A 16,617-nucleotide genomic window follows, 5' to 3' on the forward strand; every position below is an offset into this window, starting at 1 on the left:
CATTTGGAAGATCACCTGCTCAAATAGTCCATGCATGCTGTGGATCACCCCTGTTCAGTTAACTCGGCCTGTAACATTCAGGAGCAGAAAAGACAAGACAGTGGGGGCAGGAGGAAGCTCTGAGATTCCTCCTCCCCTTGTTTCCCTTTTTCCCAGGGAGCTGTGAACCTCTGTCTGAGAAAACGGGGTAAAGGAAGAACACACAGACTACCTGTCTGCTCAGAGGGAATTTGAGTATATATTTTTATGTATCTAATCTCCTAATACAAGTCGCCCCAGTTAAAACAAATCTGCTTGGAGGATCACACCAGCTGCAGTCCGTGTGAGTGCTCTTCCAGCAAGCGGCAAGACGGTGTTGCCCAGGGGCTGCACTGGTGCAGAGAGAGCAGCTCCACTCAGCTTGTCCAGGGAGGCTGAGTGCACCGTGCACACCAGGGATCCTGCCCAAGCCTAGGGAGGCATCAGTGTAGGGAAGCGGCAGAAAAGATACAGCACAATGAGATGTAATTACTGGGGGGCCCTGAAAGCTCATTACCAAATCAGTGTGTATGTGATGTGAAACAGTTGAAACACAGACTATCGCCCCTGGGCGTAGCAAAAGTTATCTTCAGCTCCTGGGATCGGGTAAAATATGCATGTTGAATCCTCTTAGCATTTCCTAAGTACAACTTTCAAACAAAGGCCCCTAAATACACATTTTAAACAAAGACACTAATTTCTGTCGAAGTGCTGTCCTCAGCCATGGTAATCAGAGACGCCTGAGGAAGGTGAGTAGCCGGCACCCAGCACGCCTGGCTGTCCTTCTCAGCAACATGTCCCTGCGGCAGTTTCCTCTTCCCCATGCCCAGTCCTTGCACTCTCCCGGCTTGCAGTGTGAAGCAGGTCAGAATTTCGCTGTAACTGTCCATCACCCTTGCCAGACTGCTGGCAAAGCAGTGCGGTCGCCCCTCGGGCAGGTCAGCACAACAGCCAGCCTGGGGGGCTTCACCTCACTGCCAGTGCCCACCCCATGGCAGCAGTAACTCTGCTGGGCCTCGCCAGACTTATTGTTCAGTGCCCGAATCCCTGGGCACGGCGTCTGCCTGCTCCTCCGAGGAGAAAGCCGCCTCCGGAATTGCCCTGCGTGGTCAGGAGAACCGGAAACTTCATCTCTTAGTCTAAGTTGCACGTAGACTCCCTGGCAGCAAAGTGGCATCCAGAGGCTCAAACCCCTGTGATTTATTTGAGTTTTCTGACATTTTCACGAGGTTCCTCCTCCCTGCATGATTTACAGTAGACTCCACACCTTTAGAGAATGCTTTAGTCTTTCTCCTGCTAGAAACCGTGGAGGATAGTGATGCATGATTTACACCAAATCAGGTGTTTTTTTCAGTAACTCCAAGGACACGCCATCCCGCTGTTGTGTCTCACCCCCAAATTCACCTGAGCTTTATCTATTTCATTTCCTCCAGTTACAGATTCAGGGACTAAAGCAATATTCATTCCTGGGCCCCGTTAGAGAAAAATATCTTTAAGATTTTTGGATGTAATTATAACTTCTGCAGCTGAATAAATCAGTGTCCCATAAATGACAGAGGATAAAGGATTTAATAAATAGCTACGATTAAGTCTGATGTTATTTTTAAATAATTTCAAAAACCGTTACTCTAATCCCTTCGTGGCTGGCAGAAGCAGGATGCTGCTTAGAAGTTAAAATTAGTTCCTTAATGTTCAGTCCGGTGTGGAGTTACAGGCCCTCCAGGGCTGTGCTCCTTCTCTGAGGCATCCACTTACCCTGGCTGGCTAATGGACATTAACAGCTGTGTTTGGCAAGTGTTAAAGGACTCCCACAACTCACACTCAAGCGCTGCTGCTGTTCTCGTTTCTGGGGCTCAATTAGCTTGTCAGGAGCTCCCATTGACTCCAGCATGCCCGACTGATGGCATAATCAGTTGGTGTTACACTTCACAGTTTTATCCACTTTACAACCAAGAGGCTCCAAAATGGCTTTCACAAGCTGTCTCTCTTCCAGCACAGCAATTCCCTTGTCTTTAATACCCAGGGAATTCACAGCTCTGCCGTGCTTCTTTATCAATAAATATAGATCTCTTTTGTATAACGTCAATGTGACTTTCTTAACACCTACATTTCTGAGTGAATGATCCCATTCTTAGCAGGAAAAAGACACTTAAGAACACTGTGCCTTGAACAGAACCACACAAAGGGACAAGTCTTCTGGTCCATATAACTTCATACAAGTATTAGATGTGAATTGTGTATTTTATCAACCATACGAAAAACCCTAGCAAACTTGAGCTAGGATTGCAGGAATGCAGATATCCCATAGTGCAATGGCTAACCACGGAGAGTTGGTGTTTATCAAACCCATTTTAATCTGCCAAACACCCAGGTATTTGGGAGAAAATTAAGCCACTGTCAAGACTCTTGGTGACAATTCCCTCTTCTTGGTGACACCCCAGCCCAGAGCCCTGCTATATTCCCATAATAAAAGCTGACTGCGGGGGAAAGGCACTGGACTGAGGTGCAGTTTGTCCTGGCTTGCCGTGTCTGCAGGCAACGCAAGGTATGATCCTGCTCTCCCAGCCACCCTCGGTGACACCTTCCTTCCTTATGTATCGGCTCTAACAACTTCAAGGCCACGGGATGAGCTGTTTTGACCGAAATGATGGAAAATCATACTTCTTTCTTTCTTGCGATGGGTTTGTTTCCTTTTGAAAGCTGTCTGAACTGACACATCCCACAGCAACCTGGCTGCAGAGAAGCGCGTGTGCATGTGCGAGTGCGCGTGTGTAGGGGGGAGTGCACCACTGGAGGGAGAGGAAAGCAGGATCACTTTGGGGTCAGCTAGACTGAATTAGGGGTAACAGCAAGCTGCACCTTGAGCCTTGGGAAATCCAGCTGCAGTGCTTAGCTTTGCCACTGGCTCAGCAATAAGATAGGGATAACAATAAATCCCTTCTCCCACCTTCTGCGTGTCCTGATTAGATAGACTGTAACGGACAGGCGCTGTCTCTTATTATGTGCTTGTTTAGTGTCTAACACAATGGAGCTCTGATCTTGACTCAAATCTGTGGCTGCCACAGTAACAATAGGATTGAAATGAATCTAATGGCTGGCAGTGGGGAGGTCACCAGCTGCACGACGGCTGAATCCCTGGGAGGAATCGGTACAAGCTGCAAAGTCAGCATTGCCTCCCTCCCTCTGGGATTGTGTACCAAGGAGGACACGTCCCAACCGAAAAACGAGGAAGCTGAATTTCCAGGCTCTGTCCTCGCCACACTTAGGAATTGCCCTGGGCAGGCATGAATATCGGGGTGTGGGAATATCTTGAGAGCCGTGTGCATGTACCAGGCCCAGTTGAGAAGCAGTCTAGGTTTGGTCACACGGTGGCCCACATCCACCAATGGTCCCCTGGTGTGAAAGCGGCTCTGCGGTGTGCAGAGCGGAGCCGGTTCAGGCAGCCCGCTCGGATATTTCTGCATCAGGCACCCTCATGCTTCAGTCCCAAGGTTAATATACGTGAGGAAACGAGCCTGTTTGCACTCACCAGCGTGTTGACAATCCAGGCAGTGACTCACGTGGGTAAGGGGAGTGGGATCACGCGTCTTGTTTCACCTCGGCTTACACCAGGCTGAAGCACAACTGCAGCTGCCCCAGCAACAACCCACAAGCAAGCATCTGGTTGCTTGCTCTGCGACACAGACCACTGGTGCCTCTCTTGGCTCAGGTCCCCGCCAGCATCACCCGTACCAGGGGAAACCATGGCACTCAGCGCTTTCCTCGGCGCTGCTGCACTTTCATCAGGCTCCCCCCGCTCCCCACACAGCTGGCACAGGGCTTTTAAAGGCTCTGCTGTGAAGCGTGCGTGTAGCACCAATGCAGCAGGGCTGCACTCAGTCTTGGTTGACGTTCCTTGGTATTGCTGTAACTAATAAGTAAAATTAATTAGTTGATGTTAACTTAGTGGACTACATTAGAGTTGAGTGAAAAAATATGCTGTTTGAGAGCAGACGTTCATAGAGCTGGCAAGAATCCCTAGCTTTGCTTTCTCCTTGCCAGATGAGGTTTTCTTTTGCAAAAGGACTGCTCCGAACAGCTGCTGTCGCTGTACAACCTCGTGCGATGGAGCCAGGGCCGTGCCTGCATCATCTAACCCCACTGCCGAGAAACCACACTGACATCTTTCCCGACCAGTACCTTTCGCTGCACACACTGACGGTAAGCCTATTAAAGAGACGTGAAAAAACAGAGGAGGGAAAAACAACGCTTTTATCTCAAGGCTTAAAACTGATGTTTTCATATCTGCCACCAGTCACAGCCTAACTAATCCTCAGTGTCACGGTGGGAGCGCTTGACAAAGGGTTACAGGGTGAGAAAGACCAACAACAAAGAAAACCTCTAAACTGGAACTGCAGCTTTTCATACCTGTCAAGATGTGGATTTTCAGCCTGAGCACACAAGGCTGAGCTCAGGGGACACTGTCATGTAGATTTAGGGTTTTATCTCCTTTCCTCTCCATTAGCTGTGATACCCTCTTATTATACTGAACACTGAAACATTTTTTCCTCCAGCGGTTGTCCTCTTTCCCATTTGGCAAATATCGATCTGCCCGTGTCCTCAAGACAAGCTGAGATCAGCTTCGCTCATCCTGCGCCTGCTCGCGGGTCGAGCGCTTGGCAGTGCCACTTCTCATGCCATCAGTGATTGAAGCACTGTACGGGGAGGGAGCTTGTTAATCAACTTGCACGTGTTTTCTCTCTCCGTGTTCCCTCTCTCCCTGTGACAGAGCCCTGAACAGGACGGGTCTGATTGCACCTGGCGTGTGGAGGGGAAATGGAAAGGGCAGAAAGAGAAAGAGCAGCCCAGGATAACAATAAATTTATCGCAGCCTTGTTACACATTCATATCCTGCAGCACCTTGAGCGAGAAGGCTCTCAAGGCAAAAGAACAACGGCTCCGCTCTCGCCGCACAGCCTGCTCGGCACTGCCCTGCGCAAGAGGCTGCCCCTGCTTATCTTGCAGGGCGATTTTAAGCCAATTTAATTAAACTGCTTGGAAAGGTTGCAGGGACCCATCCACTTCAGCTTGAACCAGGCCTGTTTTGATTTAGCTTTGGCTGATTAGGAATTAACTGAAACAAACCACTCAGAAAACAAAATTAGAGGGTGCACAATAACTTTTGCACCAGATTAAGTTGAATTAAAAAGCAATTGAAATGTAATTCTGTTTCAAGCAGCCAAGAAACAAGCGAACGCAACCAGTGGCACCTGCAACTTAAAAATACAGCGTTTAGGAATAGCACAACTAGCTTTTTAATGTCCACAAACAACAGATATATCTGCAGATTTTCTCTCAACCCCCCCTCTCCCCAGGTACCTCCCAGACAAAGCTTTGTACAACTTGTTTCAATTACCTTGAAAGGGAGAATTGGCATGACCCTCCCGGGCTTTGAACCTATGATTTAAAGCAGCCTGGGTACTGTATAGTGTATTTTCCAGGCTGGAAATAGCAGCACAGTGAAATAGCTGCTCCCTGTAACTCATATGATTTCTTTTAAACTAGCTCTCATGATACACAGTTAGCAGGATATAAAGGCCCAAATTGTGCCCCCAGGTAAGCTGGGCGCCAAGGGGGCAAACCTTGGGGTTGGGTGCTGCCTGCCGACCCCAGCGCTCCCACCTGACTCCCAGCAACAACCCGCTCTCACCTTCCCACCGCAAGCCCCGGAGCCCGCTCTGAGTTACTGTTCTTCCTGTCTCCTTCGCAGAAAAGGACGTTAAGTAACATAAAATTAGATTTTAATTAAATATTTTAATAGCTGTTTTCCCTACCCGTTTAGCAAATACCGCTCCCTCTGTGGGGAGGCTGGCTGCAAAAAGGGCCAAAACAGGCAAAGTGTAAATGTAGCAGGGGGACGCACAGGGTGGATGGGAGCGGGGCAGCCCAGGCAGGAGAGCATTTGTGCTCCTTGTTGAGGAGCACCCAGGTGTGGCCATGGAAAATTAATGGTTAGTAATTGAGGGAGGGGCTGGCCTGGGAGCAGCCAATTAGGGGGAGAGCTGGTGGGTGCTGTGGCTCCATGAGGGGGTGATAAAAGAGTCAGAGGGGGGTCTGGAAGGCATAGAGAGAAGGTTGGGGGTGAGTAGCTTCTTCCTTGGGGAGTCACTAGGGTTGGGCTGGGAGGTCAGTCTTCCTTCTCCCCTATGGAGCTGGGCTAGCAGGATCTGGTGGTGGGCTGGGGTTGTTGGTCCCATCCTGTGAGGGGAAGGTTGTGGGGCTGTGCACCTGACATAGCTGGCAGTCTGGGGTCTGTGCTGGGTCTCTTGCTTGCCTGGTGTTTGCATGGCCTGCCAGGCTGTGGTGTCCCTGCTGTGATGCTTGAGTCAAGGGTTGGCTTGTCCTGGCTTTTCTGTGGGTCAATGAAGTGACCTTGGTGACTGGCTGCTGGGTTGGTAAACAGCTAATGCTACTGATATCCCTGCTTGGGTTCCTTGTGCAGCTGTGTCAGGAAGTGGTGGGAGGGAGGGTGCAGAAAAGGCCTCGCTTTAGAAAAGGGAAATAAAGAGTTCTTGGAGGCTGATCTGAAATACAGGTGCCTGCTGTAACCCTAGAGGGTAGGTAAAGATGCACCACCTGTGAGAGACCAGATTCTGAGTGTTTAGGAACAGCCTGGTTTTAGGAGGCACTTGGAGGTATCTCCTGGCTGATCTGAGAACACCACTGCTTTTTTTGGGTGGTACCTTTGCTATTCTCCCTCCTCCTCACAAAAGTTGCTTGAAGGCCTAGTGTTGGTCTAATTTTTGTGTATGCATGTGGCCCCTTGGGCTCTTCCCTACTTGAGTGGGTTTAGAAATGATTCTACCTGTCCCTCTCTAATGTTTAGTGTCTGACAATCCCTAATACTAACTGGGTTAGTGATGGCTGAGAGTTCCTTGCACTTACTGTATGTGGCCCCACATGTTTTTCTAGTGGGAGGGGACTCTTTTGGGAGAGTCCTAGCATCTGTGCAGGAAACTAAGCTGGGATGTGTGTGAAAGGGCAGGTTTGTATGCATTACATCTTGTCCTTAAATTGGACTTTAAGCTGGTGCTTTCAAAGGCAGAAGGCCTTGCTGTTCCTGCCAGATTTGGCCTCTGCCTAAACAGACCTAAAGGCATGATCCAGAACTGCAGGAAAGTGATGTTACTGTAACCATGAGAAGTGATATGGCCTGGTTCCTCTCGTGAGTCTGCTTCATGTGGCTATAGTGACAGTCATGATTTTCATAGCCTGGTGTTAAGTGATAGCTTGTGCTTGTATTTAGTGTCAAATTTGGTAGCTCAGGTTGCAGTGCATGCAGAGCTAAGCTCTGCTTAGGGCCTTCAGCTTTGACCCTTGCTGCTGAAGAGTAAGGCTGTTCAGGGCAGTAGATGGGAACTGCTTCACCACTACCCCTCCTCCCCGCCCCAGCCTCCTGAGGTTTGCAGGCTTGTAGATCAAGGTGGATGTTGCTGGTGTGGTTGTGACCTGATGCTACTCTGTCCTGAACCCAAAAGCAGGTGGAGACTTTCAGCTGGTAACTTGATCAACTCTGTCAAGATGCCAATTGTGAATGAGCAAGGTGAGCGGATGAGGAAGTTCAAAAACAGAGGCAAGGATGCAGCTGTAAGTATGTACTTCCCATCAGTCTTTCCGTACTCTTTGTACAAAAGCAGAGTTGACTGAGGGCCCTTCCTTCCTTGGTAGGAGCTGACACTAAGGCTTCTGAATGGCAGTGTGGCATTCTTCCCCAAACCTAGCTGTAAAGGACAGCAGAGGTGGGGGAGAGGGAGCAGAGCTTTTCTGGCAGAAGGGATACTCGGTTCACTTTCTAGATGTGATATGCTGCAGGATAGAGCTTGCATAGTCTGTGTTGTGGGGAGAGCAGTGGTGCAGGTATGTGGGAGATGAGTGGCAGGTAGGTGACTCTAAACTGAGCCTGTGAAGGTGCTGGAACAGGAAGAGAAGATCCTGCCACAACCTGCAAGGGTGCTGAATGGCAATTCGTCCTGTAGGAAAGGGGCTGGTGCTGGATATCAGACTGATCTATTAGCTTGCCCTCTAAGCAAGTATAGAAGTTAAGGGTTTGCCTTTCAGGTTCAGGAAATCTCTTCTTTAAAAGAACCACTGGTTGCAAGTTCTTCCAGAACCCTTGGGAGGCAGCAAGCGAGACAACTTTGTTCTGTTCTGTCTCCTGTGTAACCCTCCAGGCCATAGCAAAGAACTACCTGAGAGCAAATGCTGGTTCTGTGTTCCTCATGAAGGGAATTTGGGTAGGGTGTTATGGAGCTGAGCATAGGGCAGGAGGAGAGCTGCCTAGGGAAGCTGGGTGGTGCAGATACTGAAAGCAGATGGTGCCCCTCTCCTCTCCTAGGCACTTAGGAGGCAGAGAGTGGAGGTGAACATAGAGCTTCGGAAGGCCAAGAAGGATGAGCAGATTCTGAAACGCAGAAGCATTTCAATCACTTCCATGGAGGAGAGTCTCTCTCCAGGACAAGAGAAGAAGAATGCAGTAAGTGCTGGATGCTTTGCACCTGGACAGGACTGTACTACAGTGCACAGCTTGTACAGTATCTCATCTAATGTCCCTTCAATGTTTGGGCTGCTTATCAAGTCCTGCTCAAATGACTTGGGTAAAATAGCTAGTGCTATTCCTGATCAGTGTGCCCAGTGTTGGGGACTGCATTTCAGACTGCCTCTCCCTCTTTCTGGGTTATTTTGCATGGAAAACATCTCATGAGGCTTCCCTCAATGACAGGTAGAACTGGACTTCCAGCCCCTTGAGAGCTGGTAAACCTCCAGTCTGGCTCCCTGTGCAAGGAGGGGTAGTTAGCAAGCTGGTAGTGCAGTGGTGACTTTCTTTCCATGCTTGATTATAAGGATTAGTTGCCTCTAAGGCTTTTGTGGGTTCTCTTCCTCTGCCTCATCTCTACTGTGTTGCATAAAGAATAGACATTGCTTAGATATAAGGTGGTGACTGACTTGGGTCTAGACAGCTGATTGACTGCAGAGATTAAGCTGGAGGGAGTTGTGGCTTACCTTCTGACTCTGAATCATTCTCCATGACACAGGTTATTCAGCTGTCATTGGAGGAAATAGTTGAAGCTGTGAATGGGAGCAATACTGAGCTACAGCTGCAGGCTACACAGGCAACCAGGTATGCTGCCAAACTGCTCTGCTATCCACTTGGAGAGATGTGGCTGATACAGTGCTGACTGGTGGGCCTTGTAGGCAGAAGGCATTTTCTTGTATTTGAAGAGCTATCTGAAGATATGAACTGCATATGGACAGAGCCCTGGGCCAGTAACCCAGACTGCCCTGAGGGACCTTAGCAGAAGCCTGAACCCCTGCAGCCTGCCCTGTGTGGCCTGCTGGCTTCAGCTGCAGTCCTGGGCAATGCTCATGGGAGGCAGGAACTAATGAAATGTGAGGCTAGATGTGACCAAAGGGTTGGCAGTAGCCCCTGGATTTACCACCCGAACTGCTGTGCCCTATGCTGGCTGTGCAGACAGGGCAGGGAGTGTTAGCTTCAGTCAATAGATGAGATCATTAGGAAGAAATGAAATGCCAGAGGCTTGATCAGAACAAGGGCTAGAGAGACCAGCCCTATGAAGGGATGCAATTGAGCAGGGGTGTCCTGATCTGAGTGGCAGCAGGAAGAACTGAAGGCTAGTGCCTTCAGCCCCCGGCTGCAGCAGAGATCTCCCTCTCCAGAAGGCTAAGGAGAAGCTGCTATTGCTGCTGTTTCCTGAGCAAACCCAGTGCTTCCTTAGCTGTCTCTTGCTGCCAGATCAGTGATTTGACTGTGCTGGGGGATCAGTGCTGTTTCTAATGGCTGTGAAGACATCAGCTTCTGGCAGCTGAAGCCACAGCCTCTTGCCCCAGAGAACAGATCAAATGTGCCTGCTGTAGAAGGTGTTAACTGAGGGTTGGCCAATGTGAACCCTTCCTAAAGGGGTGAGTCACAACTAGCTTGCTAATCAGCCATATAAAACAGCTGGCTTTTTGCCTGTTCAAACCAAGTTTGCATATGCCTGGGGTGCCCTTAACAGCATACCAACCTACCACAAGATATCCAGTGGCAGCACTAAAGCAGCTCTAAGCCACTGATTTACACCTCCACACTACCCTCTGCCAGCATGAGCATTTGTGGCTGTGGAGCAAACCAGGCTGGGAAGCAGATCTGGCTGAAAGTGGCTTTTTTTGGCTTTGACTAGATCAATGTTCTTACCTCATCTATCTGGTGACTGCATGTGCTTCTGGGCCTGTGTGAGGCAGGAAACAGCAAAGAACAACAGCATGGGACTGGTGATTCTGGATCTTAAGCTATAGCTGGAAAAGCAGTCTGTGAAACTTCATTTTAAATGGGACCTCTGGTCTGTGCAAGGCTAGCCAGTGCTCCTGAACTGAGAAATGAAGGCAAACTTGCAGGCTGTGGGAGAGAACAAATTGCATGTAATCTATTTATTCATTGTCTTAAGGAAGTAACTCCTGCAAGAAGAGGAGTATGGAGTGATGTTCTGTTGGTTCCAAAAAGACACGTGCAGTACTGCACTCTAACAGACAATCTGCTGTTGCCTCAGCATTTTAGATTTTTCTTCTGCAGAAATCTCTCTATGGTAACTCCTCCACCAGAAGACCTGCTGACATAAGATGTTGAACTAGCATCTCTTGTAGCTGTTGCTTCCCTTGCAGGCCAGGACCTTATGCCTAGCTGTGGGATTATGGTCTGTTCTGTGCCACTAAATGGGCTGTGTCTCTTGCAGGAGAATGCTGTCCAGACAAAGGGACCCACCTCTCAATCAGATCATTGAATTGGGGATTATCCCCAGACTGGTTGAATTCTTAACCCGTGCTGACAATGCTCCTCTGCAGTTCGAAGCGGCCTGGGCACTGACTAACATAGCATCTGGCACCTCAGACCACACCAGAGCAGTGGTGGAAGGAGGTGCTATCCCAGCCTTCGTCTCCCTCCTGTCCTCCCCACACATGCATATCAGCGAGCAGTCTGTGTGGGCACTGGGCAATATAGCAGGTAGGCAAAGGTCTCCAGGCCTGGGCTTGTGGGTGTGGAGAGGGTTATTGCCCAGCCCATTGCTGGGGGCACTAAATATTGATCCTCCCCAAGAAAAGATGGGAGAGAACTGCTAGCCTTGTCTCCAAGCTGTGGCTGCTCCTGAAACCCTTCAGTCCCTTCATGTGGCTTTGGCAGCCTTTAAAACCTTGTATTGGTTCTGCAAGAGGATCTTGGAGGATGTTGGTTAAAGTCAAAAGCAAGACTCCATCCTGCTGGGATGGTCTAAGCCACTGTTGTCATTAGCTGTTCATGCTGGTCCTGCTGGATGCTCTGAGGCCTTTGCAGGGAAAACAGGGTGGATCATATCTGGTTATTCTGACACACTGGCACAAACTAGCTATGAAAGCTCTAAGGTTTACCTGGTAATTTTTTTCCCCCTGAAAATACTTAGTGGTATGTGGCTGGTAAGTGAGCCTCAGTCCCCCAGCACTGGCCTGTGGCTGCAGGTATGGTTGCTGTTTGATGTTGACTGTCTTGTCATTTATTACATCTACTCAAATGACCCTTTTTCATCTGTACAGGTGATGGTCCTCTGTACAGAGATGCCCTTATCAATTGCAATGTGATTCCTCCCTTGCTGGCTCTGGTGTCACCTGTAACTCCAGTAAATAACCTCTATTTTCTTGACTTAATGGCTGTTAATCACTTGGGTAATGGGTGAATGGTGATGACCTATTATCTGACTGCTACAAATAGCAAGCTGTTTGTATAGCGGAATGAGACCCTCTCCTAAACTGCTTTTGAGGACCCTGCTAGGCAGACATGTTAGTCTTCAAACTCACGTGATGTTTAGCTTTCCCTTCCAGGTTACTTCTAGCTTACAATGGTCAAATGTAAAACTGGTGCAAGACAGACTTCCATATGGAAGGGCTAAACTTGCCCTAAAGCAATGCCCTTCTGCAATGGTGTCGGTTCATACTGTTTTCTGTCTCTGGGGAAGCTGAACATCAGAGAAGCATAAGATGGATGGAGATAAGCTCTGAGGGGCTTTAACAGTGGTGCTGATGCTTCCAGGTGTCCTGTCCTATCCCATGGGTGTGGTGGAAGCTGTACTGTATGCTTTCTGTAGGCATAACTAAGGCCTTTCAGGGTAGTGTTAGCGAATGCCCTCTAGGCCCTCTGAGTTACCTTGTAAGATGTTAAAACCTTTCTGGCTGCTCTGTTCCTAGCCTGACTTCATCTTGCTTCCTAGGGATCCCTGTGAAACATGACAACATCAACTCATATGTGCAGCCTGGTAGTGGCAATACTTTGAACCTAGCTGCCACTGTTCTCCTGGAGCGTCTGACTCCCTCTTACTAGGATAAACTGTCTGAACAATGCCCTTAATCAAATTCCTGAGGTGACCTGTGCTAGAACAATATCTCTAATTAATGCTACTATTAAAATACATTTTTGTCTGAGGAATGGTCTGTAATTTGTCCCAGCAGATAAGCTGCTTGACATCTTTGTAGCTTGTCATGCCACCAGACCTGAAGTTTTTGGAATTCAACATTGGGGGCAGGTAGGGAACTGACTGTCTTAGTCTCTTACCCATTTCATCTCTCATCCAAAAAAATGCTTCACCCCTTCATTACAGAAGCTGCCTTCTGGCTACTTGAGCATAAGTGTACTGGCTGCTTGATAACATCTGAGTTGTAGGGACTGGAAGCAAGGTGCTACCTCTTCAACACTCATTAGTCAACACTCATTAGTCCAGTAAGTTTCTGTGGACTGGAAGATTTTTATGAGACTCCCTTGTATTTCAGGTTGGGTTCCTGAGAAACATCACATGGACGCTGTCAAACCTCTGTAGGAACAAGAATCCCTACCCTCCCCTGGATGCAGTGAAGAAGATGCTGCCAGTCCTCATCTGCCTCATGCAACATGAAGACAAGGACGTAATTTCTGACTCCTGCTGGGCTGTGTCCTATCTGACTGATGGCTCCAATGATCGCATCCAAATTGTGGTTGATACAGGGATTCTCCCGAGGCTGGTGGAACTTATGGCCAACCCAGAGTTGATCGTTATGGTAGGAAATGCAGTCTTCAGTTTCTGTATCTGTCCCTTAATATAGGAAGCACCTACTTCCTAGAGTGGCAGTATATCTAAGGAGGGAAAAGGCATGTTTCCTTACTGTCTGTGGCTAGTGTGGCCTTTCTGGACTACAGTATTAGTTCAGTTACTGGTGAAGTTAATATTCTGTACCAACTTGCTGTGACTGGCAGACTGGATAGAGAATGTAAAGTTGCTTAGAGCAAAATGGGAGGACAGTAGGTCAGTAAATACAACAGTAATCATCCACTATGCTTTCCTCATTTGAAGGATCAAGCACTTGACCTTGCTGGACTTCCTGGCAGGTATCCCTTGAGATAAGGATTCTCCTCATCTGTTCTAACCTCCTCACCTGTCCTAATCTCTATCTAGACTCCAGCCCTCCGTGCCATTGGGAATGTAGTCACAGGGACTGATGAACAGACCCAGGCAGCTATTGATGCTGGTGTCTTGGCTGTCCTGCCTTATCTTTTGCGACATGCAAAGCCAACTATACAGAAGGAAGCAGCATGGACTCTCAGTAACATTGCAGCAGGGCCTTGTCGGCAAATCCAGCAACTCATTACTTGTGGATTATTGCCACCTCTGGTGGAGCTGCTGGATAAGGTAAGAGGCAGGGGCACAGCATTGTACATGCAGTTATTGCGAAACAATGTTCGAATCAATCTGTGATGCTCTGTTTGTGAAGCACTCTGAGGTGGCTCTTGGGCATGTGGTATCTGCTTCAACATTGTCAAAAGGCTTAGAACAGCCTGAACACTTAGCCACGCTTTGATACTAACAAGTCTCTGAGCTACTCCTGACACCTGTCAGGTGTCTACCCAGTGCTCAAAGCACTTGGAAAAGTGGCCCAGTACAAGCTCAATACAAAGGAAAACAGCTAGTCCTCATCTGACATACTCTTCTTGGAGCCCAAGCTTTAGCTGCACTCTCTTGTGGTTGCTCTTTCAGGGAGACTTCAAAGCTCAGAAAGAGGCTGTGTGGGCTGTGGCCAACTTCACGACAGGAGGCACTGTGGAGCAGGTGGTAGAACTTGTCCAGTCTGGGGTGCTCAAACCTCTGCTTGACCTACTCTCAGCCAAAGATAGCAAAACTATCTTGGTCATCCTGGATACCATTGCAAATCTCTTCCTGGTAAGATCTTGCTTCCAGCAGTTCTTGTACTCCTTTGGGGATGTAGATCTTACATCTCATCCCCAAAGGAGCAAAGTGTGAGTGTTCAGCTTGCATCATGTGGCTAGAACAGCTCCTCCTAGAACACTACTGAGCTTGCAAGGATAATTGTTTGACTTAGTGGTGTTTAACTTGTTCTTGCTCCCTCTTGGGAGCTCAATGTTGCCCAGCTCTTGGGACAGCCTAAAGTGTTCCTCTTACTAAACTCCTATGACTTTAGTCTATCTCTGGAAAGTAAAACATGAATGTGCTAATCCCCAAGCTGTAAAGAAATGAAGGTCTTGCAGAAATCTAACTGCAGAGAAAACAAGTGGTCTCAGGGGTCTCCACATGACTGCTGAGCTCCCTGACAGCTAATAAGTCTACTCACCTGAGTTTGTTTCCTCTAGTGCTATGGCACCGGTGAAATGGCTTTTGCAAATGAAATATTGGTGGCAGGTCACACTTGCCGCTTCTCAGTGTGTGGATGTAACTGAAGATTTTTTGCTAGCTTGTTTGGGTAGCAGTCAAGCCACAATGTGGTAGTCCCAGCAGAGACAGTATGTCATCTGCACAGTAGTAGATCCTTGATCTCTGCTATAACCCAAAACAGGAAAGGGACTATGGTCACTTGCCCCTGTTAGGCTGGGGTTACAGTAAGTCTAACTGAGCTGAGGTAGCCTTGGTTATATTTGCCCCTTGATTGTCTAACTTCCCAGGCAGCTGAGAAGCTGGGAGAGACAGAAAGACTGTGTCTCTTAGTAGAAGAACTTGATGGTCTGGAGAAAATTGAAGCCTTGCAAACCCATGACAACAACATGGTCTACCGAGCTGCACTGAGTATCATAGAGAAATACTTTGCTGGTGAGGTATGTGACCCTTGTTCTGCTTCTCATCTCAAAATATGAATTATTGCACACTGGAATGTAGCAGGGACCTTAAGGATGCTGAAATAGGCTCTTGGTAATAGACTTCCATAGCAATAGAGTGGGTTCTTGCAGCTCATTCCAGCTGCCTCTAAAGGTCTAGAAGCCCTGACTTGAGTTGTCAGCTGACTAGTTGCACAACAAAAATGGATGCATTGATAGCATCTTGCTGCTGGAATTTAAACTGGCATCAGCTGGAGTTGCTGTGACTGCTCATATGAATACTAAATACAAAGAAGCTTCCTCCTTTGGAGCTGAGTTAGCTTGTCCTTATAAATGGAAGCCTCCTACTCAGCTGATAACTGCTCAGGTTGCTTTTGGATTATTTGACCCTTCCCATCTTAATGAACTAGAAAAAGAATATAGGATGTCAGCTGCTTGTTGGAAGCAAGTCCTGCAACTGTCATGTAGATGCCATGCTTGGACCTAGCCTCACAGATGGGGAAACACCAGGAAAGAAATTTAGTGGCTTTGTCTGATCTCAGAGCTGAGACTCGGATTTGAACTGCAGCAGCAGGGAGTGAGTGTCCATGTTCATTCTTTGGCTAGAACCAAGGCCTCTGGGATGCCCCTGCTAGAGGGTGTGGGGAAGGCTGTCTAATGCAGGCACCTGCCTAAAGGGCTGGGTCCTAGGAGGAATATCTCCTCTGCAAGGCAGTCTTTGCTTGTTGCTGTTACAAGCAGACTCCTGAATTTCAGTGAATTCAGTGCCATCCAGCTACACCTTACCTCTGCCTGTGGGCTTGTTCACTTCCCTCTGAGCTGCAGGGACAATATACTCTGTAAAGAGCGGGAGGACTTGGTTTAGTCCCCAAAGGCCTTGTTAGAGTGAGAAGCTGATCTAGCTTGTTAAAGCAGAACAGTTCTTTAAACAGGGAAAACACTAAGCTGCTGCTGTGCAGGGGGGAGGAGCTTAGGCTTATAAAGCTGTGGAACCTTTAACTGATGGTCACCTAACCTTCTCCTAGGAGAATCCAGATTTGCAGCCTGGGACTGACCAGGATGGGCAACTATATGACTTCTCAGTGGAGAAGCAAGACTTCAACTTCTGAAGATGAAGCACTAGAAAGCAGTGAGCTGCTGGGTGGAGGTGGCTGGTTGGAGCTGGGATCTCCAGACCAAGAGGAACAAAGATGTAGTCTCTTTTTACTTTTGAAATCTATGAATAAATAACACTTCTGGGTTTGTACTACTTGCTTATGATTTTTCTCAAGCTGGTGTTCTAATACTAGTATAGGTTTTTCCTGTAATGTCTAGAGCCCTGCAGAAGTGTACTATGTGATGTTTTCTGGATTAAGAGCATGGGCAGAAATTTTCTGCTGACTGCTTGACTCAGATTAAGCTGCTAAAGAGTAGGGTGTTACCATCAAATCCAGGTCTGTCTCAGTGCTTGTGCTGAAAAGGTTGCT

The 16,617-nt window shown here is 48.2% G+C and overlaps 1 protein-coding gene across 1 annotated transcript; it reads left to right on the top strand.

Moving 5' to 3' along the window:
• The first annotated feature begins 7,578 nt into the window (after window positions 1-7,578).
• Window positions 7,579-16,395, top strand: KPNA7 (karyopherin subunit alpha 7). The gene is made up of 10 exons (XM_009685297.2): window positions 7,579-7,644; window positions 8,393-8,530; window positions 9,090-9,175; window positions 10,785-11,053; window positions 11,617-11,699; window positions 12,844-13,107; window positions 13,503-13,736; window positions 14,082-14,264; window positions 15,002-15,151; window positions 16,177-16,395. Exons 1-10 carry the CDS (start codon window positions 7,579-7,581, stop codon window positions 16,258-16,260), a joined length of 1,557 nt encoding a protein of 518 aa, XP_009683592.1. The 3' UTR covers window positions 16,261-16,395.
• The last annotated feature ends 222 nt before the right edge of the window (window positions 16,396-16,617 follow it).

The sequence above is a fragment of the Struthio camelus genome, chromosome 15 (assembly GCF_040807025.1).
Source record: "Struthio camelus isolate bStrCam1 chromosome 15, bStrCam1.hap1, whole genome shotgun sequence".
NCBI classification, from domain to species: Eukaryota; Metazoa; Chordata; class Aves; order Struthioniformes; family Struthionidae; genus Struthio; species Struthio camelus.